At 39.7% G+C, this 23,969-nt stretch overlaps 1 protein-coding gene across 1 annotated transcript in view; it reads left to right on the top strand.

Moving 5' to 3' along the window:
- The window catches only part of LOC114091421 (inhibitor of carbonic anhydrase-like), a 57,211-nt gene that overhangs the window by 7,592 nt on the left and 25,650 nt on the right, over positions 1 to 23,969 (top strand). The window contains exons 3-4 of the mRNA XM_071614936.1: positions 18,688 to 18,725; positions 20,822 to 20,994. Of these exons, the coding sequence (XP_071471037.1) occupies positions 18,688 to 18,725; positions 20,822 to 20,994 (211 nt within the window). The remainder of the gene's footprint in view (positions 1 to 18,687; positions 18,726 to 20,821; positions 20,995 to 23,969) is intronic.

The following is a 23,969-nucleotide window of genomic DNA, read 5'->3' as shown; positions in this document are numbered from 1 at the left end:
TAGACACCTCACACCAATTGGAGGAGGGGCAGAGCAGAGCCGCCGCCCACGCCTGCAAGGTAGGCAGACTGCCGCCTGACCCTGCAAGGGAGACTTTTCAACTATACAAGAGCAATATAAATATATAGGGGGGAAAATTTTTCAAAAACACAACAGTTTCACCAAGCAGAAAGAAACGCAAGCAGTATGAAAAGACAAGGAAAGAAAGGACCACAAGCAATGCAGGTCAACTCAACTTTAGAAGAGGTAACAGCTGCAGCAGATGGAATGTCAGATAAAGAATTCAGGATATACATGCTTCAGATGATCTGGAGTATCAAGGAAGACATTAGACAGCAAAATCAGACAATGAAAGATCACTTCGACAATGAATTACACAAACATATCCAGGAAGCAAAAGATCAACTATACAGGGAGATAGAGGTTATAAAAAACAAACAATCAGAAATCCTAGAAATGCAGGAAGCAATAAACCAACTTAAAAACTCAATTGAGAATACTACCAGCAGAGTAGAACACTTAGAAGATAGAACATCAGACAATGAAGACAAAGTATTTCAACTTGAAAAGAACATAGACAGCTCAGCAAGACTGTTAAGAAACCATGAGCAGAACATCCAAGAAATATGGGATAACATCAAGAGACCAAACTTAAGAGTCATTGGGATACAGGAAGGTATAGAGCTCCAAACCAAAGGAATGAGCAATCTATTCAATGAAATAATACGAGAAAATTTCCCAGACTTGAAGAATGAGACAGAATCCCAAATCCTAGAAGCCTACAGGACGCCAAATGTGCAAAATCATAAGAGACCCACACCTAGACACATTATAATGAAGATGCCCAACATACAGAATAAGGAGAGAATTTTAAAAGCTACAAGAGAAAGGAAGCAGGTCACATTTAGGGGTAAGCCAATCAGGATAACAGCTGATCTTTCAACACAGACTCTGAAAGCTAGAAGATCCTGGAATAACATATTTCAAACACTGAAAGAAAATGGGTTCCAACCAAGAATTGTGTATCCAGCGAAATTAAGCTTCAGGATGGAAGATGAAATTAAAACCTTCCACGATAAACAAAAGTTAAAAGAATTTGCAGCTAGAAAACCATCTCTTCAAAACATCCTCGGCAAAACATTACAGGAGGAGGAAATGGAAAATAACAATGAAAACCAACAGTGGGAGGTAGGACAGTAAAGGGAGGGAAAATAATCAAAGAGGAAAACAAACCATGTTTAGTAACAGAAATAAACAAATATGGCTGGAAGAACAACCCATATCTCAATAATAACCCTAAATGTTAATGGCTTAAACTCACCAATTAAGAGACACAGGCTAGTAGAATGGATCACAAAACAAGACCCAACAATATGCTGCCTACAGGAGACACATTTGATAGGAAAAGACATACATAGGCTGAAGGTGAAAGGTTGGGAAAAATCATATCACTCATATGGACTTCGGAAACAAGCAGGAGTGTCCATACTCGTATCAAATAAAATAGATTTCAAGCCAAAATTAATCAAAAGGGATAAAGAGGGACACTACATACTGCTTAAGGGAACCATACACCAACAAGACATAACAATCATAAATATTTATGCCCCAAACAATGGTGCAGCTATGTTCGTCAAACAAACTCTTCTCAAGTTCAAGAGTCTAATAGACCACCATACCATAATCATGGGAGACTTCAACACACCTCTCTCGCCACTGGACAGATCTTCCAAACAAAAGTTGAATAAGGAAACTATAGAACTCAATAACACTATTAATAACCTAGACCTAATTGACATATATAGAGTATACCACCCAACATCAAGCAGTTACACTTTTTTCTCTGCAGCACATGGATCCTTCTCAAAAATAGATCATATATTATGTCACAGGGCAACTCTTAGACAATATAAAGGAGTAGAGATAATACCATGCATCTTATCTGATCATAATGGAATGAAACTGAAAATCAACGATAAAAGAAGGAAGGAAAAAGCATGCATCACTTGGAGAATGAACAATAGGTTACTGAATGATCAATGGGTTATAGAAGACATCAAGGAGGAAATTAAAAAATTCTTAGAGATAAATGAAAACACAGACACAACATATCGGAATCTATGGGACACATTGAAAGCAGTTCTAAGAGGAAAGTTAATTGCTTGGAGTTCATTCCTTAAAAAAAAGAAAAAACCAACAAATAAATGATCTCACACTTCATCTCAAAATCCTAGAAAAAGAAGAGCAAAACAACAGCAAAAGAAGTAGAAGGCAAGAAATAATTAAAATCAGAGCTGAAATAAATGAAATCGAAACAAAAGAAACAATTGAAAAAATTGACAAAACTAAAAGTTGGTTCTTTGAAAAAATAAACAAAATCGACAGACCCTTAGCCATGCTAGTGAAGAGAAGAAGAGAGAGAACTCAAATTACTAGCATACGGGATGAAAAAGGCAATATCACAACAGACACTTCAGAAATACAGAAGATAATCAAAAATTATTTTGAATCCTTATACTCCAATAAATTAGAAGATAGTGAAGGCATCGATAAATTTCTTAAGTCATATGATCTGCCCAGATTGAGTCAGGAGGATATAGACAACCTAAACAGACCAATATCAATTGAGGAAATAGAAGAAACCATCAAAAGACTACCAACTAAGAAAAGCCCAGGACCGGATGGGTATACAGCAGAGTTTTACAAAACCTTTAAAGAGGAACTAATACCAATACTTTTCAAGCTACTTCAGGAAATAGAAAAAGAGGGAGAACTTCCAAATTCATTCTACGAGGCCAACACCACCCTGATACCTAAACCAGACAAAGACACTTCAAAGAAAGAAAACTACAGACCAATATCTCTAATGAACCTAGATGCAAAAATCTTCAATAAAATTCTGGCGAATCGGATACAAAAACATGTCAAAAAAATTGTGCACCATGATCAAGTAGGATTCATCCCTGGGATGCAAGGCTGGTTCAATATATGGAAATCAATAAATGTTATTCACCACATCAATAGACTTAAAAATAAGAACCATATGATCATCTTGATAGATGCGGAAAAAGCATTCGACAAAGTACAGCATCCCTTTATGTTCAAAACTCTACAAAAACTAGGGATAACAGGAACATACCTCAATATTGTAAAAGCAATCTATGCTAAGCCTCAGGCTAGCATCCTTCTGAATGGAGAAAAATTGAAGGCATTCCCTCTAAAATCTGGAACAAGACAGGGATGCCCTCTCTCACCACTTCTGTTCAACATAGTTCTCGAAACACTGGCCAGAACAATTAGACAGACAAAAGAAATTAAAGGCATCAAAATAGGAAAAGAAGAACTTAAATTATCACTATTTGCAGCTGACATGATTCTATACCTAGCAGACCCAAAAGGGTCTACAAAGAAACTATTAGAGCTAATAAATGAATTCAGCAAAGTGGCAGGATATAAAATCAACACGCATAAATCAAAGGCATTCCTGTATATCAGCAACAAATCCTCTGAAATGGAAATGAGGACAACCACTCCAATATCCTCAAAAAAAAAAAAAATACTTGGGAATCAACCTAACAAAAGACGTGAAAGACTTATACAATGAAAACTACAGAACCCTAAAGAGAGAAATAGAAGAAGATCTTAGAAGATGGAAAAATATACCCTGTTCATGGATAGGCAGAACTAACATCATCAAAATGGCGATATTACCAAAAGTTCTCTATAGGTTTAATGCAATGCCAATCAAAATCCCAACGGCATTTCTTGTAGAAATAGAGAAAGCAATCATGAAATTCATTTGGAAAAATAAAAGACCCAGAATAGCAAAAACAATGCTAAGCAGGAAGTGTGAATCAGGCGGTATAGCGATACCAGACTTCAAACTATACTACAGAGCAATAGTAACAAAAACAGCATGGTACTGGTACCAAAACAGGCGGGTGGACCAATGGTACAGAATAGAGGACACAGAGACTAATCCACAAAACTACAACTATCTTATATTTGATAAAGGGGCTAAAAGCATGCAATGGAGGAAGGATAGCATCTTCAACAAATGGTGCTGGGAAAACTGGAAATCCATATGCAACAAAATGAAACTGAATCCCTTTCTCTCGCCATGCACAAAAGTGAATTCAAAATGGATCAAGGAGCTTGATATCAAATCAGAGACACGCCGTCTGATAGAAGAAAAAGTTGGCTACGATCTACATACTGTGGGGTCGGGCTCCAAATTCCTCAATAGGACACCCATAGCACAAAAGTTAATAACTAGAATCAACAAATGGGACTTACTCAAACTAAAAAGTTTTTTCTCAGCAAAAGAAACAATAAGAGAGGTAAATAGGGAGCCTACATCCTGGGAACAAATCTTTACTCCTCACACTTCAGATAGAGCCCTAATATCCAGAGTATACAAAGAACTCAAAAAATTAAACAATAAGATAACAAACAACCCAATCAACAAATGGGCCAAGGACCTGAACAGACACTTCTCAGAGGAGGACATACAATCAATCAACAAGTACATGAAAAAATGCTCACCATCTCTAGCAGTCAGAGAAATGCAAATCAAAACCACCCTAAGATACCATCTCACTCCAGTAAGATTGGCAGCCATTATGAAGTCAAACAACAACAAGTGCTGGAGAGGATGTGGGGAAAAGGGTACTCTTATACATTGCTGGTGGGACTGCAAACTGGTGCGGCCAATCTGGAAAGCAGTATGGAGATTCCTGGGAAAGCTGGGAATGGAACCACCATTTGACCCAGCTATTGCCCTTCTTGGACTATTCCCTGAAGACCTTAAAAGAGCGTACTACATGGATACTGCTACATCGATGTTCATAGCAGCACAATTCACAATTGCTAGACTGTGGAACCAACCCAGATGCCCTTCAATAGATGAATGGATAAAAAAAAATGTGGCATTTATACACCATGGAGTATTACGCAGCACTAAAAAATGACAAAATCATAGAATTTGCAGGGAAATGGATGGCACTAGAGCAGATTATGCTTAGTGAAGCTAGCCAATCCCGAAAAAACAAATACCAAATGTCTTCTTTGATATAATGAGAGCAACTAAGAACAGAGCAGGGAGGAAGAGCAGGAAGAAAAGATCAACATTAAACAGATACATGAGGTGGGATGGAAAGGGAGAGAAAAGGGAAATTGCATGGAAATGGAAGGAGACCCTCAGGGTTATACAAAAGTACATACAAGAGGAAGTGAGGGGAAAGGGAAAAATAATACAAGGGGGAGAAATGAATGACAGTAGAGGGGGTAGAGAGAGAAGAGGTGAGGGGAGGGGAGGGGAGGGGGATAGTAGAGGATAGGAAAGGCAGCAGAACACAACAGACACTAGTATGGCAATATGTAAATCAATGGATGTGTAACTGATGTGATTCTGCAATCTGTATATGGGGTAAAAATGGGAGTTCATAACCCACTTGAATCAAAGTGTGAAATATGATATATCAAGAACTATGTAATGTTTTGAACAACCAACAATAAAAAAAAAAGAAACACAAACTCCTTCACCCTCCTTTCATATGTTACAGAGAGAGAGTAATTAAAAGGCAAGACCCTTCCAGAACTGCCAGGGACCTTGAAGAGCAATGAGCACCCTTCCTACATCCAGGTGGGGGTCATGTGACTGAATTTTGGCCAATAGAGATCAATAGAAGTATTGTTTATCATTCCCAGCCCTGGTTCAGGAAAAGTTGTTGCACTTCTTGAATGAATTCTGTCATGTGGATGTCAGCAAAACATCTTGGAAGCTACATGTTGAAAATGGCAGAGCTTCTTTCAGCCTGGATCTCTGAAGATTGGAGCTGTGAAGATGAATGGCGGAGGTGGCCAGTTGGATTTGACTGTGCTAAACCCTTGAGATGTCGGCAGCTGTTGTAGCAGTTCGTGCTAACACTACCAACTCTGAATTCGTTGCTCTTGCAAAAACTGTCATTATTACTAGCAGGGTCCTTGGAAGGGGGAAACTGTTCTGGGGACAAATGCCAGAGGCCACATGGAGAAGAGCATGGAATGTGGAATCAAGTACCTAATTTGAATGCCTTATTTAACCTCTCTGTATTTCACTATTTTTCCTGGATGAAAAGGGGATGACCAATAGCACCTACTTTCTGGGCTTATGTTAATTTATATAAATAGTTGAAAGCACTTAGCCCGGTTACACACTTCTGCACTTCACACTGTTACACAGTTCATGATACGTTTACAATTCTCTAGTTTTCCAAATATCCTTCTTGACGTGAAGTTTTTAAAATGGTTTTCTACAATACAATCTTTTAACCTTCTGTTCTGCTATTTCTGCCTGACCCCTGAAGGTGACTTTAGCACTTTGGATGTCCTTTCATTGCAATATGACTTTGTCCCTGTACATAAGAAGTTTTCAGAGTTTGTTCTACTCTGGGATACTTTGGCCCTTTTGGATTTAGGGTATGTTAGCTCTAGGTGGATCATTAACTTTAGAGGAGAGGTCACCCCGGACCCTGTGGGTTTTTGTCCACAGGCCAACAGAGGCGATTACTCAGCCTACTTTTGAGAATTTTTTTGTCCTTTCATTCATCTATTTGATAATCTACTTTCCAACTTAGGATTAGAATATTGAACAAGAAAATAGTGGCATCCATCCTCATAGACCCTGTTTTCTCAAGGGAATGAACAAGTGGAGGAAGAACCAGAAATTACATTATGAGCCACTTCTGGGCACAAGGCAGGAGGCATCAGGCTTCGCCTGAGCCCAGCTGGGGTGCAGAGAAACCATCAGCTTATGTCAGTCTTGGGGCTGGAAAAACACAAGTGGAGACAAGATCCCAGTAAGAAGGGAGGTGCAGAGAAATGAACTTGACAAAGGGACTGGGTACAATTGAGATTTCCATGAAACGAGAGATAAAGAAGAAACACCATGATTTCCTGGTAAATGGTGGAACAGGAGAACATGATGCTAAGTGAAATAAACCAGTCTCCGAAAGTCAAGGGTCAAATGTGTTTCTCTCATGTGCAGAAGTGAGACCAAAATAAGGGGTAAAGGGGGGAGGGACATGAATCCCATGAAAATAGAAATCAATGGAGTAGAAGAAGGGGATTGGGGGGGAAGGAGGAGGGACTGGAAATGGGAGGAACGGTGGAATGGAATTGGCCAAACTAGTCTATGTACGCAGATGAATATACCACGGTGAATTTCACCTTTACATGTGTCTATAAAGCACTAATTTTTTAAAAAAAACTATAAATAAATAAGAAGGAAGACCAGTAGAGGAAAAGGAACAGGGGGGAGGGAGGAGAGGAGGGAAATTACTGGGGACTGCATTGGAGCAAATTATATTCCATGCTTGTATAATTACATCAAAATAAACCCCAACATTATGTATAACTATAAAGTACTAATAAAAAAGGAATAATGCCATGCCCCAGAGAGGCCCCAGTAAGTACCCCAGGTCTATTCATTTCCTATAACGGTTGTACTGAAGTAGCACAAACTTCTCATCAGCTACAGTTTTGAAGGTCAGAAGTTTGAAATTGGCCACACTGGGTTGCCATCAAGATGTCAGCAGGGGACTGGGGTTGTGGCTCCACGGTAGAGTGCTTGCCTAGCAAGTTTGAGGCACTGGGTGTGAAATCCTGGGTTTGATCCTTTATAAAGAAATAAATAAAATAAAGGTGTAAAAATTAAAAAAAAAAAAGAGAGAGAGAGAGAGAAGATGTCAGCAGGGCTCTGTTCCTTTTGGGAGGTTCTGCAGGAGACTGTCTCTTGCTGTTCCATCTTTAGAGATGCACACATTTCTTGGCTTGTGGCCCCATCCTCTTCAATCTTTGGAGCCAGAGATGAGAGAATCTTTCTAACGTTGTACCACTGAGATGCTACCCACTCACCCTCCACATTTTACAAAGGACTTTGTGGTTATAGTAGGTTATCTGGTTAATCACTCAATTCCTTCCTTCCTTCCTTCCTTCCTTCCTTCCTTCCTATACTGGTGATTGAACCAGAGGTGCTTAACTACACAGTCACATCCCCACCCCTTTTTATTTTTATTTTTATTTTTTTATTTTGAGATAGGGTCTCACTCTAGTTGCTGAGTCTGGCGTGGACTTGGGATCCTCCTGCCTCAGCCTCTGCAGTTGCTGGGATTACAGGTGTGCACCACCACACACAGCACACAGTACATTTCTAAATAAATCATGAGTTGAATAAAAAAGTCACAATGAAAATGAGAATATCTGTATGTTTGTTTTGGAGATAGGAACTGGCTAGGCTGGTCTAGAACTCTTGGGTTCCAACGATCTTCCCACCTCAGCCTCCCAAAGGGCTGGGACTACAGGTGCGCATTACACCCAACCAGAATCTATTTTGAAGTGAATAGTCGTAAGGTTATAACGTATCAAGAAAAAAGAATTCTTTGGGGAAATTTATAGCCTTCATCACATAGAGTGGAAGAGAGGCTGAAAAATCAATGACCTTCCCCGGGGCACAACTGCTTAGAGGAATCTCACAAAGGTAATCTTGAATCAAAAAAGCCAAATACAAGACTGTACATATGGTAGGATTCCATAGCTGTGAAATTAAGGCGTATGTTGTTAGAAGCCAAAACAACCCGCAGGAGAAGAGATGGGTGGTGACAGGAAGGGCCCCCACAGGCTGGCTGTCCCAGCTCTGCTGATGTTCTGTTTCCTGATACGCGGACTGCTTGTGCCGGTGCGTTCACCCAGTGATAATTAATCACACTGTACACTTAGGTTATGTGAAGTTTTATGCACGTGATCCACACTTTATTAGAAAGCTTTTTAAATTTTACTTAAACTTAGCTGACTGTCCTCAGGCAGAAGTCACAAATCTGAGGAAGGTCGAGCTGCAGCAAGGTAGCAGCTCTCCAGTGGGTCCGCGCTCCACCTGACTTTGACCTCTCAGCACAAGAGGGATGCAGGGGCAGTGCCATTTAGGGACGCTTCCTGGAGGACCTTGGAGTGGTCTACGTGGACGCTTTGTGAGTCTGAGAATTCCCATAAAATGTGTGCGAAACGTTGTGTATATGTGGGCACGCTTTCCTAAAAGAAGGGGCCACCGTTTTTCATCCTGAGGATGTCCCCCAGCCTCTAGGAGTCCGTGGCTTTTGAGACCTTTAGGAACTGCTAGATAAGGGTGGGACAGGCTGCTGGGCCGCTGCCCCGGGGGAGGAAGGAGGGAGTGGCGATGGCCCTGTGCCCAACCTTTCGGAGTAGGCGGATCCACCCGGCTCCTGGGCTGGTAGAGCAGGCAGGACCCAGGCTCGGGGTGCAGGACCCAGGCTCGGGGTGCCAGACCGTGTCGCGCGCCCGCAGCGGAGAATGAGGCTCGCTATCTGCGCCCTGCTGTGCGCGGGGGCCCTGGGTGAGTGCGCACCGGGAACCAGAGGAGGGGCCTGCTCTGGAGGGTGGTCTGCGGAGGGCACCGGGTGACAGACAGCAAGGGTCAGCTACAGCGGAATCCTACAGCCTGTGGGCCAAAGGGGGAGAAAGATATCACTCTTGAATGAATCCAGCTGCCTCTCTCACTGCTGTGTGACTCTGGGCTGACCTCTCTGTGCTGGTAAACATTGTCCTTTCACAACACGGAGTTGTGAAAATGCGAAAAGGGTGTCTGGAGGCAGGTAGAGGTCCAGGCATAGGTGAAAACCCTGCACAGAAATGCCAGAGGGAGGAGGGAGGGCTCTTCCAGGGCCCTTGGCTGGGCGACTAACTGTGAGGAAGAGCCTCAGGTGAGAGCCCTTGGGGCTCAACAATTGCAGCTTCTGTCCTCCGGGAGTCCTGTCCGGTCTCAGGCTGTCATCAGTAAGTTTCTGGTTAGGGCATCTGACTTGGGGGAGGGGTGACCCGGGCCGGGCAGAGCAAGGGAAGGGCAGGTGGTGTGCGGGACCCCTCCCTGGCCCTGAACTGGCCACATGAGGTCACACAGGGAGCCCAGCTCTGGCTGGGACCCGGCAGGCTGGAAAGGTAGCCAACGAGGTGACTCAGCTGGGTACCGCTCCTGAGCAGGGCCTGTGGCATTTGTCCTTCCTCTGACTCCTCTCCTGGCAATGCCAGGCACTGACCAAAAGTTCAATTCCCCAACTCGCTGTGTTTACAAATGGGAGATGAGAGACGTCCCTCTGGGCTCCATCCCCGCAGGGCCACTGGGTCAGGAAGGAGCCTGGGATGTATCTTCCTCAAAGCTCAGCTTTCCAGTTTAACAGGATGACGTTGTCCTTTGTGGCAAATGACCAAGAAGCAATCCAAGTGGCTTAAACAGAAAAGACTGAGGGGAGAGGCATATGGCCTGCCTTTGGGGCTCAAGAGCTTCCTCTACCTAGTGAGCAGGTGGCCACCAGCAACTTTCTTTTCAGTCTGAAGACTTCTTCTTAGCAGTGGCTAATTGACCTTTCTTTCAATGATCAGATAGCGAGGGGTAGGGTGCTGTTAATGACCCTCCTGGGTTCCTGGACTCCAGCCACCCTTTGCTGGCTTACCCAGGTTTTCTTTCTCTTTCCTTTAAAAATAATTTCTTCTTTTTCTCTTAATTCTTTGTTTTGGTACCAGGGATTGAACCCAGGGGAGTTTAACCACTGAGCAACATCCCCAGCCATTAGATTTTTTTTTTTTTTTAATGTTTATTGGTTCATTTTAGTTATATATAATATTATAGTTTCTTTTTTAAAACATATTTTTTAGTGTTGATGACCTTTATTTTATTTGTTTATTTTTATGTGGTGCTGAGGATTGAACCCAGTGCCTTACACATGTGAGGCAAGGACTCTACCACTGAGCCACAACCCCGGCCCCAATATTATAGTTTCTTAACATAATTATAAGAGCATGGAATATAATCTGCTCTAATTCAGCCCCAGTTCTTCCCTTTTCCCTCACCTCCTCCCTCTCTCTTCCCTTTCCTCTACTCTATTGATTTTCTATTTATTTATAGTCTTTACATTTTTTTTTACTCTTTCCTAATCCTATCTCCCCTCCCTTTCCCTTCATTCCCCTTTGTCTAGTCCAATGAACTGCTATTCTTCCCTCTCCTCCCTTATTGAGTGTTTGTTAGTATCCACATATCAGAGAGAACAGTCAACCTTTGGTTTGGGGGGATTGGCTTATTTCACTTAGCACAACAGTCTCCAGTTCCATCCATTCACCAGCAGAAGTCATAAAGCCATTCTTTTTTATGGCTGATTAATATTCCATTGTGTATATATACCACATTTTCTTTATCCATTCATCTGTTGTAGGGCACCTACATTGGTTCCATGGCTTAGCTATTGTAAATTGAGCTGTTATAAACATTGATGTGGGTGCATCAATCAGTAGTAAGCTGATTTTAAGTCCTTTGGTTATACATGAAGGAGTGAGATAACTGGGTCAAATGGTGATTCCATTTCTAGTTTTTTGAGGAATCTCTATACAGCTTTCCAGAGTGGTTGCACTAATTTGCAGTCCTACCAACAATAAATGAGTGAACATTTCCCCCCCCCACATCCTTGCCAACATTTATTGTTGCTTGTATTCTTCTTCTTCTTTTAAATATATTCGTTTTAGTTATGGGGGACACAATAACCTTTATTTTATTTTTTATGTGGTGCTGAGTGTCTCACACATGCTAGGCAAGCGCTCTACTACTGAGCCCCACCCCAGCCCTGGTGCTTGTATGCTTGATAATTGTTGTTATAACTGGAATATGATGGAATTTAATTTAATTTGCATTTCTCTAATTGCTAGAGATATTGAACATTTTTCGTATATTTGTTGACCATTCATATTTCTTCTTCTGTGAAGTGCCTGTTCAGTTCCTTTGCCCATTTATTGATTGATTGTGTGTATGTGTGTGTGTGTGTTCTTTATATATCCTGGAGATTAATGCTCTGTCTGAGGTGCTGGTGGCAAAGATTTTCTCCCATTCTGTAGGCTGTCTCTTCAAGTTCTTGATTGTTTTCTTCTAGCCTATATATATATATATATATATATATATATATATATATATATTTTTTTTTTTTTTTTTTTTTTTTTTTTTGAGTTAGAGTCTTGCTAAGTTGTTTAGGGCCTTGCTAAATGACTGAGGCTGGCTTTGAACTTGTAATCCTCCAGCCTCAGCCTCCTGAGCTGCTGGGATTACAGGTGTGAGCCACCATTCCTGGCTTAAAAATCAGTCAGTGCAGTGGTACATGTCTATAATCCTAGTGACTTAGGAGACCCAGGTAGGAGGATTACAAAGTTTGAGACCAGCCTTAACAACTTAGACCCTGTCTCAAAAGAAGTAAAAAGAACTGGAGATGTAGCTCAGTGACAAGAGCCCTGGGTTCAATCCCTATTACCACCCCTCCCCCATCATTTCTTTTGAATATGCTTTATATATAAGAAAATGCATCCATTTAAAGTATATATTCAGTTCAGTGAATTTTGACAAATATAACAATCCATTGCAACTACCATCATAATCAAGATAAAGAACATTTTCAACACTTTCAAATCGCCCCCACCCCTTCTCAGCCATTCCCACTTTTGGCCATTATGATAAATGTTGTGTCTTGTAAGATTTAACATAAATGAAATCATATAGTACATGGTCCTTTGTGTTTGGCTTTTTTCCCCCACTCAGTATAATCATTTTGCAATCCAAAACAATTTTTGATACATGTGATTGCATATGTCATAGTTCATTCTTTCTTATTGCTGAGTACTATGCCATTGTTTGGTTTTACCACAGTTTGTGGATCATTCACTTATTGATGAACATTTAGATTCTGGTTTTATATTGGTTTGTTAAATTTTGAGATAATTATAAATAATTTTCTCTAGAAAGAATTTTTCTTATTTATTATTAACTTAATTGCATATAAATCTCCTCTTTATGATTTATCCTTTGTAAATATTCTGTAATTTGGGGCTGGGGATGTGGCTCAAGCGGTAGTGCGCTCGCCTGGCATGCGTGCGGCCCGGGTTCTATCCTCAGCACCATATACGAAAACAAAGATGTTGTATCCGCTGAAAACTAAAAAAAAATAAATATTAAAAAATTCTCTCTCTCTCTCTCTCTAAAAAAAAAAAATCTGTAATTTGCTTAGATCTTTAGTTCTGTTCCTGCCTTTCATCTTGGAACAATTTAGCCATTTTAATTTAGGAGAAAAATCTCATTTTATGCATATAAAATTCTTTTTCATCTAAAAACATTTTTTAGCCAAGTGCGGTGACTTGTGCCTGTATTCTCAGTGAGTTAGTTTGAGGCTGAGGGAGGAGGATTGCAAGTTCAAGGTCAGACCCAGAAATTTAGGAAGACCCTGTCTCAAAATTAAAAAAAAAAAAAGGTTGGGTATGTAGCTTAGTAGTGAAGTGCCCCGGCTTCAATTCCCAGTACCAGAAATTAACAAATAAAAAATAATAATAACATTTTAGGGATAGATTGTTGATAACCTGAACATATTCATTTTTTTTACTAAAAAGGAGAAATAAATATAGAAATTCATATTGTGCCATTCTATGCTGAAAGTATTGCACGGATATATGATCAACTTACAACAAAAACAGATTGGTAATTCTTAGGCCATTATGAATTTAGGCTACCCAGAAACCTATTTTTAGGCCCAAGATAAGGAAAGAAACATCAAATAAAATTAAATATCTTAAACTTTAGAATTCTGCTAATATTGGCCCATGCCTATAATCCCAGTGATTCAGAGGCTGAGGCAGGAGGATTCTGAGTTCAAAGCCAGCCTCAGCAAAAGTGAGGCCCTCAGCAACTCAGTGAGACCCTGTCTCTAATAAAATACAAAATAGGGCTGGGGATGGGGCTCAGTGGTCGAGTGCCCCTGAATTCAGTCTTTGGTAACCCCCTCAAAAAAAGAATTCTGACAATGTTTTAAACAATTCTTTTTAAACAACACTTTATTATAAACTTCTTTAGTACTCAGTTTATGTCTAACCTTAGTGTATAACCTCATTTGTGAATTCCCAAGTTTTTGTAGAATGATTTCCCCCCCCCCCCCAGTAGTAAGGATTGAACCCAGAGCCTCACACATGCTAGGGAAGTGCTCTCCAGCTGAGCTATTTCCCCAGTCCTTCCATCTGTTCAGTCCATTGGTCTATGCATCTATCTATGTATCTATCTATCTATCTGGACAGGATCTCCATAAATTGCTTAGGGCCTCACTAAATTGTTGAGTCTGGCCTTGAACTTGTGATCCTCACACCTCAGTCTCCCATACTGCTAGGATTATAGGCCTGAACCACTGCACCTGGCTGCCGTGGTTTTTGTTTATTCTGAAGACTTTTCCTTTTCCACTCCCCAACAACAGTTTGAGCCTCAGTGTTACTGATTCTTACTCCCCTTCGTTAAAGGTGCTACTTATTAAAGCACAGCACAGCTGACTTTATTCAGGATCAACAGGACAGGTGCAGTCACCAGCAACCATGACAGTGGGATTTTGCATTGGAGGAGACTCTGGGCTCAACTGAACACAGTGTGGGCAAGTGGGAATTTTAGCCAAAGATGAGAGTGGGGGGGGCGTCTTTGGGTAATAATTTAGTAATTAAGTCTTAGTAATCTTGTAAGAGGTAACATCAGGAGTAAGGGGGACTCTGGCTAAACCAGCCCAACAGAAGCAGCTGGGATTCCAGGTGTGCACAGCCTGTGCCTGGCTGACCAATGGTGTGTACATACTCACGTCCCTGCTCCAGACAAACTACAGAAGCCATATGTGGATGCAAGCACTGCACATCATTCAAAGCACAAGATATGTGGGATGTGAAAAGCCCAAGATTTTTGGTTCTGAATCTTTCAAGTATCTGCTGTAAGACAAAAAGTGATTTTAAAAACTACGTTTCTAAGAATCTGATGTAAGCGAGACTAGATAGGGAAATAATTATCCTCCAAGTAGGATCCCAATATTGCAGAGAAGCGGGCAAGCCTCTCTGGTCTCTCTGATGACTGCTGTCCAAGGGTCACATTAAATGAGCACATTTCAGCTATTAATTCTGCCTGAGATAGTCTTCATTAATGCATCTTTACAGAAAAACAAAATGATCTTCCCCCAAAACTGACCACTACCTAAATAGATGGTGGCTCTTTTTACAAATTAAGTATTGAATGAGTTGCCCTTTTATAAATTATTGACTTTAGGGCATTTTAAAATTATGAACAAATATGACCCTCAATCATCTAAAATTTTTTATAGTTCAAAACTCATTTCCCCCCAAATTATTGGCTATACTAGATGAAAGTGTACTTTAAAGTGTTCATGTCTATTAGCCCTCTAGAAGTATTGTTCTCAAACTTAGTAAAGGAGCAGAAATCTCTTGGTGGTACAACACAAAGTGTTCTATACACCAACAATTTATGAAACACACTTAGTAGGTTCCAGTACACTACCTTTTTGTAGATTTTTAAGGAGACAAGAGTACTTGAATTTATACTTAGCCATTGCTATACTCGTATTTTAATTGACCCAGGATTTAAAATGACTCCAACGTTTTATCTCTATCATATGTATTAATAAATATTTATCCAATTTATATTTACCCCATTTATTTTTAGGTTATTTTAAAATTATGAAAATTGAGATATCAGACAAGCAGAGTCAATACTCTAAGTTATTTCTTTGACAAAAGAGAAACCTGACGAGTTGCTGTATTTGAGACACAGAAAGCAGTGTCGCATCTTAAACATCTAAGAGAGAAAAATGTGATCCTAATTGGCTGAGCAAGCCGGCAAGATATGAAGCTATGAACTCATCTCAGTCTTTATCTTCCCAACAAATTTAAATTAACTCATTTGTCGGAAATCTATTTATGTTAAAATTTCAGTCATAAGACAAAGCAATACCATAATATAAATTTGCCAGGTTTATAAGCAGTTAGATCTAAGTTATATTTATGACACACTGAAACAAGGCCACCTGGTTGGTTATGTGGCTAAACTTCAAGATTTTTATTTGCAGGTCTAATGTAATCCTTGAATCAAAATTTTTAAATGGCAATAGCTTGACTTAAAAAAATAAAAAACAAACAAAAAAAAAAAAACAAAGAACAACTTTTGACCTTTCTTGGGGGAAAAAAAAGTCTGAGCATTAATTTTTTTGATGTCCCAATTCCAGCTGGGACTAGCTGAAATAATTATCCTCCAAGTAATCTTGAATGACCAGTTTTCTTAGTAAAGGCAGCCACAGAAAACAAGACAAAACAACAACATCGATAAGGAAAGTAAAAACCTCCCACCAAAGAAAACAAAACAATATTAGTTTAAGCACACAGAACCAAAAGTGAATTCATCAGGGGAAAAAAAAAAACATGAGCTAAAAAAAAGAAAAGAAATTCCTGCCAAAAATGAAGTGGCCATTGGTATCTTATTCAAAGTTATTTCTAGATATACATCGGGGGCAGTTTACTTTGGTGTGTTTTAACTAAACTTTGTCCAGTGCTGTTTTCAGGACTCATTTGGTTAGAGGATTATCTGGTGATTGGAGTAAGAACCAGTGCTTGGGAGGTGTTTTGGGGGTCAACCAAACGTGCTATTTGGACGGGAGCTGTGGCTCAGTGGTTGAGTGCTTGTCTAACATGTGTGAGGCACTGGGTTAGATCCTCCTCAGCACCACATAAAAATCAATCAATCTAAAATTTCAATCAATCAATCAATCAATCAATAAAGGTATTGTGTCCATTTACTTTCTCTCTCTCTCTCTCTCTCTCTCTATATATATATATATATGTATGATATATATATATGTATGATATATATATATGTATGATATATATATGTATGTATGTATGATATATATATATATATATATATATATATATATATATATATATATATATATCATATATATATATATCATGCCTGTAATCCCAGTGGCTCTGGAGGCTAAGGCAGGAGGATTGCAAGTTCAAAGCCAGCCTTAGCAAAAGTGAGGCACTAAGCAACTCAGTGAGACCCTGTCTCTAAATAAAATACAAAATACAGCTGAGGATATGGCTCCGTGTTTGAGTGCCCCTGAGTTCAATCCCCTGGTGTCCCCCACCCCCACCCCTCCAAATGTGATGTTTACAAGGATTCCTTCCCAGAGTGTCACTGGTGGACCAGCTATCTTCTGGAAAGCCCTCAACACTAAGGGTGTGGGGATGCTCAAGGTGCAGGGTGACTACCCCATTATGTACAAACCTCCTAGATGAGTTGTTAGACTTCCTTTAAACCTAGGAACAGGGTATGTTTTGAAATGGAATCCTGAGACTGCTGCATGTCATAGGACAGTGGCCTGACACCTCCATCAAGGTCCTAGTCATCTAGAGTCACCAAGAGGGAATCTCATCTTCACAGTCTGGGGACTGTCCTATAAGTACATTCCCAAAAGGACAGTTGCTGCCAGCCATCAAACTTCTTTAGCTTCTATTAAGCCAACAACCAAGCTGAAAGATAAAAAAGAATATAAAGCTGGTGTAGAGTGCAGCTTTTAGATACCAGTCAGCTGAAATTCTCCCCAGGGGGCTTCCGATAGAATCAGCACTTTCCATTTCCATGTGAATCACTAAAAGAAATCTCCAAATATCTTGTTTTTTCTCATATGTGTTATGCCCCTCCCCTGAAAATTAACATCACAATTTTTCAAAATCAAGACTTGTCCACTAAGGGCCAAAGCCTCAGATGGCTCAAAGAACCCCCAGTTGGCTCAAATGATAAAGAAAAGGACCATGCACTGTCTGAAAAATTCATTTCTATACGTCACCAAAAAATGGTGAAAATGGTGAGGACAGTCATCAGTGGCCCAAAAGAGAAAGAAAGTCATCCCTCACTCCCCTACCCCCGCCCCCTCGAAAACCTAGATATTCATAAGGAATTGCTTCTCATCCAAGGCTGATTGCCCACACGTGAAGCTCTGGGAAATCTTATCTAAGAGATGCCACCAGATGGCGCTGTCACATCTGGGGAGCTAATTTTGTTTCCTGGGCCTTTGGCCAAAGGCTTGACTGTGGGGGTCCCAACAGGCTGGACTCAGTTCTCACCCACTTTAGGAGTAAGAGAAATCCATTGGTGAAGAAAAAGTAGCATCAGAATCTTATGATTGAGAACAAAAAAACAAGAAATACACATAGTGTTATATTTATAAATCCAGTTTTTTTTTGAGGGGGTGCGTATGGGGGATTGAACCCAGGGGCACTCTGTCACTGAGCTACATTCCCAGCCCTTTGTATGTTTTATTTATAGATGAGGTCTTCCTGAGGGCCTTGCTAAGTTGCTGAGGCTGGCTTTGAACTCACAATCCTCCTGCCTCAGCCTCCTGAGCTGCTGGGATTATAGGCGTGTGCCACCGCGCCTGGCTGTAAATCACTTTTTGAGGTTTGTCAACACTGGGATATTGGGGCAGTTCACATTCTCAGCATAAGATGGAGCTTGGCAAGGGAAAAAAAATTAAAGTATAGGCTCCCAACCTTCCTTAAAAAGTACAGGCTGAGAGCTTCTTTTAAATCTTTTAATTTTAAAGAGGGTTCCTTTACAAATTTATGTTCACTTGTTAAGAAAATGCCACACTTAGGAGCTGGAGGTGTAGTTTAGTGGTAGAGGGCTTGCCTGGCATGTTCAAAGCCCTGGGTTCTGTCCTTCACCCTAAAATAAGTAAGTTAAACTTTTCAAGTAGTGTTTCACTTTAACATTCACCTCAGTGATACATGAAGAAGTTCATTGTTCCCATTCCTGCTAGCACTTGGTGCTATCGGTCTTTTCATAGTTAACCAGTCTAATAGTATATGGTGGGATCTCACTGTGATTTCAAGTTTGAGTTCTCTGAGGACTAATGATGTTGAGCATCTTTTCATGTTCTTAGTATCTGTGTTAGTCAGCTTTTTGTCACTATGACTAAAATAGCTGACAAGAACAACTTAGAGGAAGTAAAGTTTATTTTGGGTTCACAGTTTCAGAGGTTCAGTCCATGGTTGGTCCGCTACATTACTTAGGGTCCAAGGTGAGGCAGAGCGTCATGGCAGAGGGGATGGCAGAGGAGAGTTGCCCGGCTCATGGCAGCTGGTAACAGAGAAAGGGAGAGGCCGAAGGGAAGATGCACCCTTCTAAGGTATGCCCTCAGTGACCCACCCCTCCAGCCATGCCCCACCTGCCTAGAGTCACCACCCAGTCAGTCCACTCAAACTAGGATGGACTGATTAGGTTACACCTCTTGTAATCCAATCATTATTGAATAGACTATTCAATAATGAATATTCCTGCATTAACACAGGAGCTTTGGAGGACACCTCATATCCAAAATATAACCGTGGCCATTTCTTTTACTTCTTTGTGAAGTATCTGTTTTAATCTTTTCCTCATTTTTTTTTTAAACATAAACACAATGGTAACCGTACTTTCAAAAAAGGCCCCATCTTGATATTCTGCACAAGGGCACACAGCCTGTACAGTTCCATTCCCTATCTTGCTCTTACCTTGGTTGCTACTTTTGAAGATTTTTCCAATCATTTTGAGGGTCTCTATTTGTCCCTCCCTACCTTTGGCATGGGACTCTGTTTTAGGTAATTGGGCATCTCTCATCTCTCAGCATTTGTTATTTCTCGTCTCGAAAACACTTAAATGGCAGAAACAATTGTGAACATTAGAAGATGGTAAAATACTTGCACAGTGCCTGACATCTAGGGGCTCATAAAAACAAAAGTAGGAGTTGGGGATTTAGCTCAGTGGCAGAGTGCTTGCCTAGCATGCCCAAGGCCATGGGTTCAATCCTCAGCAACAAACCAACCAACCAAAGAGCTCACTGTTCTTATTGTATCTTTTGTTCTCTAGAGTTCATTTAAAATAAAGGTGTATCTAAAATAAAAGAAAATAAGGTTGTGTACAAATACTACAGATTTATAAACAGCATTTTGCCTTTGTAATGCTCTTCATTACAGCTTAAAGTACAAATGATAAATAAGCACTGGTTCTAATGACCCTGCAATTACTACCATGTAAGGTTACAACAGCCAACATTAAGTTTAAAACTAAATTACCAGGTCCAAGGTTTCTATCCAGAGGCAAGAAGTTTCTTTCTCTCTTTCTTTTTTTTGGGGGGGAGGTGTTGGGTGGGTGGGTACCAGGGTTTGAACTCAGCCCTATTTGGTATTTTATTTAGAGACAGGGTCTCACTAAGCTGCTTAGCACCTTGCTTTTGCTGAGGCTGGCTTTGAACTGTCAATCCTCCTGCCTCAGCTCTGGGAGTCCTTGGGATTTCAGGTGTGTACCACCGCACCTGGCTCACTTAACGTAATGTTCTTGAAGTTCACTGTGACTCAGCGATAGATTGCTTGCCTAGCATGCATCAGGCCCTGGGTTTAATCCTTAACACTATTGCAAAATAAAAAGAGAAAAATTGTAAACTATTTTTTTGGTTTTTATTAAACCAAAAAATTGTAGCACTATTTCAATCTTTTGTGACAGAATAATATTTCATTATGTGGACAAACCACGTTTTGTTTATCTAATCATTCATTGATGGCACATTTGGGTTGTTTACCTTTTAGTGCTGTCTGAAAACCCTAGTATGGTGTTTGAGTCTTTGTTTTCAATACTTTGGGATGTATGGGGATGAGGAAATACCGTCTTATAATGCTAATTTTGTTTAGCGTTTGGGGGATGGGTTTTGGCTTTTTTTTTTTTTTTTAATCCAAGAGACAGGACAGAAGCAGAGATATGGGCCCTATGAATTCACATGAGCCAGGCTGCCAGTCCAATTTGTGTGTATCCCATCCAACTAACTTGGATCTTGTCTTTGACTTCTGCCAGCAGAGGAAAGTGATGCTGTGGTCCCCTTACTTCTCTTTCCCTTAGGGCTGTGTGTGGCTGTTCCTGAAAAAACTGTAAGATGGTGCACCGTGTCGGATCAGGAGGACACTAAGTGTTCCAGTTTCCGCGATAATGTAAAGAAAGTCTTTCAAGCAGATGGTCCCCTTGTCACCTGCGTGAAGAGAACTTCTTACCTTGAGTGCATCAGGGCCATTGTGGTGAGTCACTGCTGCCCAAAGGAGAGCAGAAGAAAGTCCATACTTGGTTTTTCTCCACTTATTATTATAGAGGAAAATGCTGCTGTTCAACATTCATGAATAGTAGAAACCATAATCGTAATTAAACCAACAACAGAGAAGGATTCAGTGTTAGTGAGATATCTATGGTGAGCAAAGCCAGCATTGAACTAGAGAGACTCTATAAGGACTCAGGATTGGGCTGGGGATGTAACTCAGGAACGAGCCCTTGCCAAGCATGTGTAAGGCTCTGGTTTCCATCCCTGGCACTGCCCCAAACAAAACAAAAACAAACAAAAACTCAGAAATAAGAAATAAGCAAAAAGGTCCAGTGTCACTATTATTTTTTAGATGGATACTTTATAATTATACATAATAGTAGGATTCATTGTGATTCATTCATACACACATGTAATATATTTAGGTCAGTTTCATTCCCCAGTACCTTCTCTTTACCTCTTCTCCTCCCCGGTCCATATGTTCTGCTTTACTGGTCTACTCGATTTTCATGAGATTTCCCCCTTTTTTTCTCTCTAGCTTCCACGTAGAGGAGAAAACACAACCCTTGGCTTTCCGAGTCTGGTTTATTTTTATTAACATAATGTTCTCCAGTTCTATCCATTTTTCTGCAGATGTCATAGTTTTGTTCTTCTCTATGGCTGAGTAAAGCTCCATGGTGCATATATACCACATTTTCTTTATCCATTCCTCTGTTGATGGACACCTAAGCCAGTTCCCTAGTTTAGCTATTGTAAATTGCACTGTTATAAATGCGGGAATGCACATATTGCTATAGTATGCTATAGTTCCTTGGGATAAACACCAAGGAGTAGGCTAGCTGGGTCATGTAGTGGTTTCATACCTAGTCTTTCGAGGAACCTCCATACTGATTTCCAGAGTGGTTGTACTATAGTGTCACTGTTATTACTTGACATTGTTTTTGAAATTTCCTTGGTGATGCAATAAGATAAATACATGTAAGATGGAAACAAACAAAAATGTCAGTATTTTCAAATGATTTCATGCCTGGAAAGTACAATAGAATCAAGAGAAACGCTGCTACATTTTTTTTAATGAACAAAGTAGTTTGGTAAAAGAGAAATATGTCACAGTAATGTCATTTTCATATACCAATAGTCATTAGTTGGGGAAAAATAGCTTGAAAATATGGGTTTATTATTATTTTTTTTAAAGAGAGAGAGAATTTTTTAATATTTATTTTTAGTTTTCAGTGGACACAACATCTTTATTTTATTTTTATGCTGAGGATCGAACCCAGCGCCCCACGCATGCCAGGCGAGCGCGCTACCGTTTGAGCCACATCCCCAGCCCCTGGGCTCATTATTTTTAAAATAATAAACAGAAAATATTTTTGGAAATTTAAAATAGAAAAGATCTGCAAAATTGTTATAATATGAAAGTCTATAACAAGTGAACGATACCTTTTAATAAATGAACTAAAATGCCATATTCCCAGGTAGAAAGATTAAATATCATATACTTGTATATCCTCTCAAAGTTAATGCACAACTTTACTATTATTTTCATCAAAATACATTTTAGCTTAATTATTTTTTCTTTTTCCTCTTTTTTTATTTTTCCTGGTGGTGCTGGGGATTGAACCCAGAGCCTCACACATGCTAGGTAAGCGTTTCTACCATTGAACTATGATTCCATCCCCAAATACAGTCTTTTCAAAGAAATCACTAAAGTAATTATAAATTCTTCAAGACGAGAATGTGGATGAGATTACAACATGCCTTGAGAAATAAAAGTGACAGAGGAATAGCTGAGCCCTTCCTAAAAGGATGTTGTATTTAAATAAAAGCATTATAAATTAGCAGGGCTCAATGGTGCATGTCTATAATCCCAGCAGCTTGGGAGGCTGAGGCAGGAGGATCAAAAGTTCAAAGCCAGTCTCAGCAAAAGTGAGGCGCTAAGCAACTGAGAGAGACCCTGTCTCTAAATAAAATACAAAATAGGGCTGGGGATGTTGCTCAGCGGTTAAGTGCCCCTGTTCAATTCCTGGTACTGCCTTCCCCTCCCCCCAAAAAAGAACAGGTTACTGGCAGAGATCTTGAAGACCTGGAAGAGAACAACACTGACATATTCCTAACTTTCTACCTATTTAACTATCTATATGATATGATAAAGATACAAAGTATAAAAAAGGTCAGCATTAGGACATCAGTGACCTAGACTTAATAAATTTAAGCAAGAGTACATGTAGACTTAACTAGTTACGTATGATAAGGCAAACTTTTCAAACAAATGGTTGAGAAATGATTCTTTAGTTGGACAACTGGGTAGACATTAAACAAACAAACAAACAGAAAGAGTGAGAGCCTTAATCCATTCACTAAATAAACCAGTTTCATTCAATTTGACTAAAAGAAACAGACATGATTAGACATGGGACAAAAGCAGAAAATTTGGAAATTAAAAATTTTGAAGCTCGACTAAGAAATATTTTTAAAAGCCTTAGCATGCAAAAAATAATCACATCAGCATACTGTACTGTAAAAACTATACAAAGATGTCATTTAAATTTATGAGAACACTTAAGAATAATAAGCAATAAACAAACCACTCAGAAAAAAAATATACTAAACAATATAAACAATGAGGGAAAGTGTTCATCTTTCTTAATAATCAAAGAAATGTAAATAAAACCATTCTTATAGTAACACTTTATATCTAGTAATGTAATAATATTTCTTAAATGATAATATCTTTCACTGATAGGTTTTCAGTGAAATTGATATGCATTGCAATTGGCATTATAAGTCATAAATTTCTATTGGCATTATAAGTTATTTTTTTCATTTCTGGAAAACCATTTGGAAATATTTAGTAAGAATCATAAGGTGCATATGAATTTTTAATTCATGCATATGTTCATATTTATATGTGCATGTACAGGATTTAGAAATGACAGTGGAATTGAGAGAAATGCT

The sequence above is a fragment of the Marmota flaviventris genome, chromosome 8, assembly GCF_047511675.1.
Source record: "Marmota flaviventris isolate mMarFla1 chromosome 8, mMarFla1.hap1, whole genome shotgun sequence".
NCBI classification, from domain to species: Eukaryota; Metazoa; Chordata; class Mammalia; order Rodentia; family Sciuridae; genus Marmota; species Marmota flaviventris.
The sequence above is the reverse complement of the archived record's forward strand: the minus strand, read 5'-3'. Positions and strand labels throughout refer to the sequence as shown.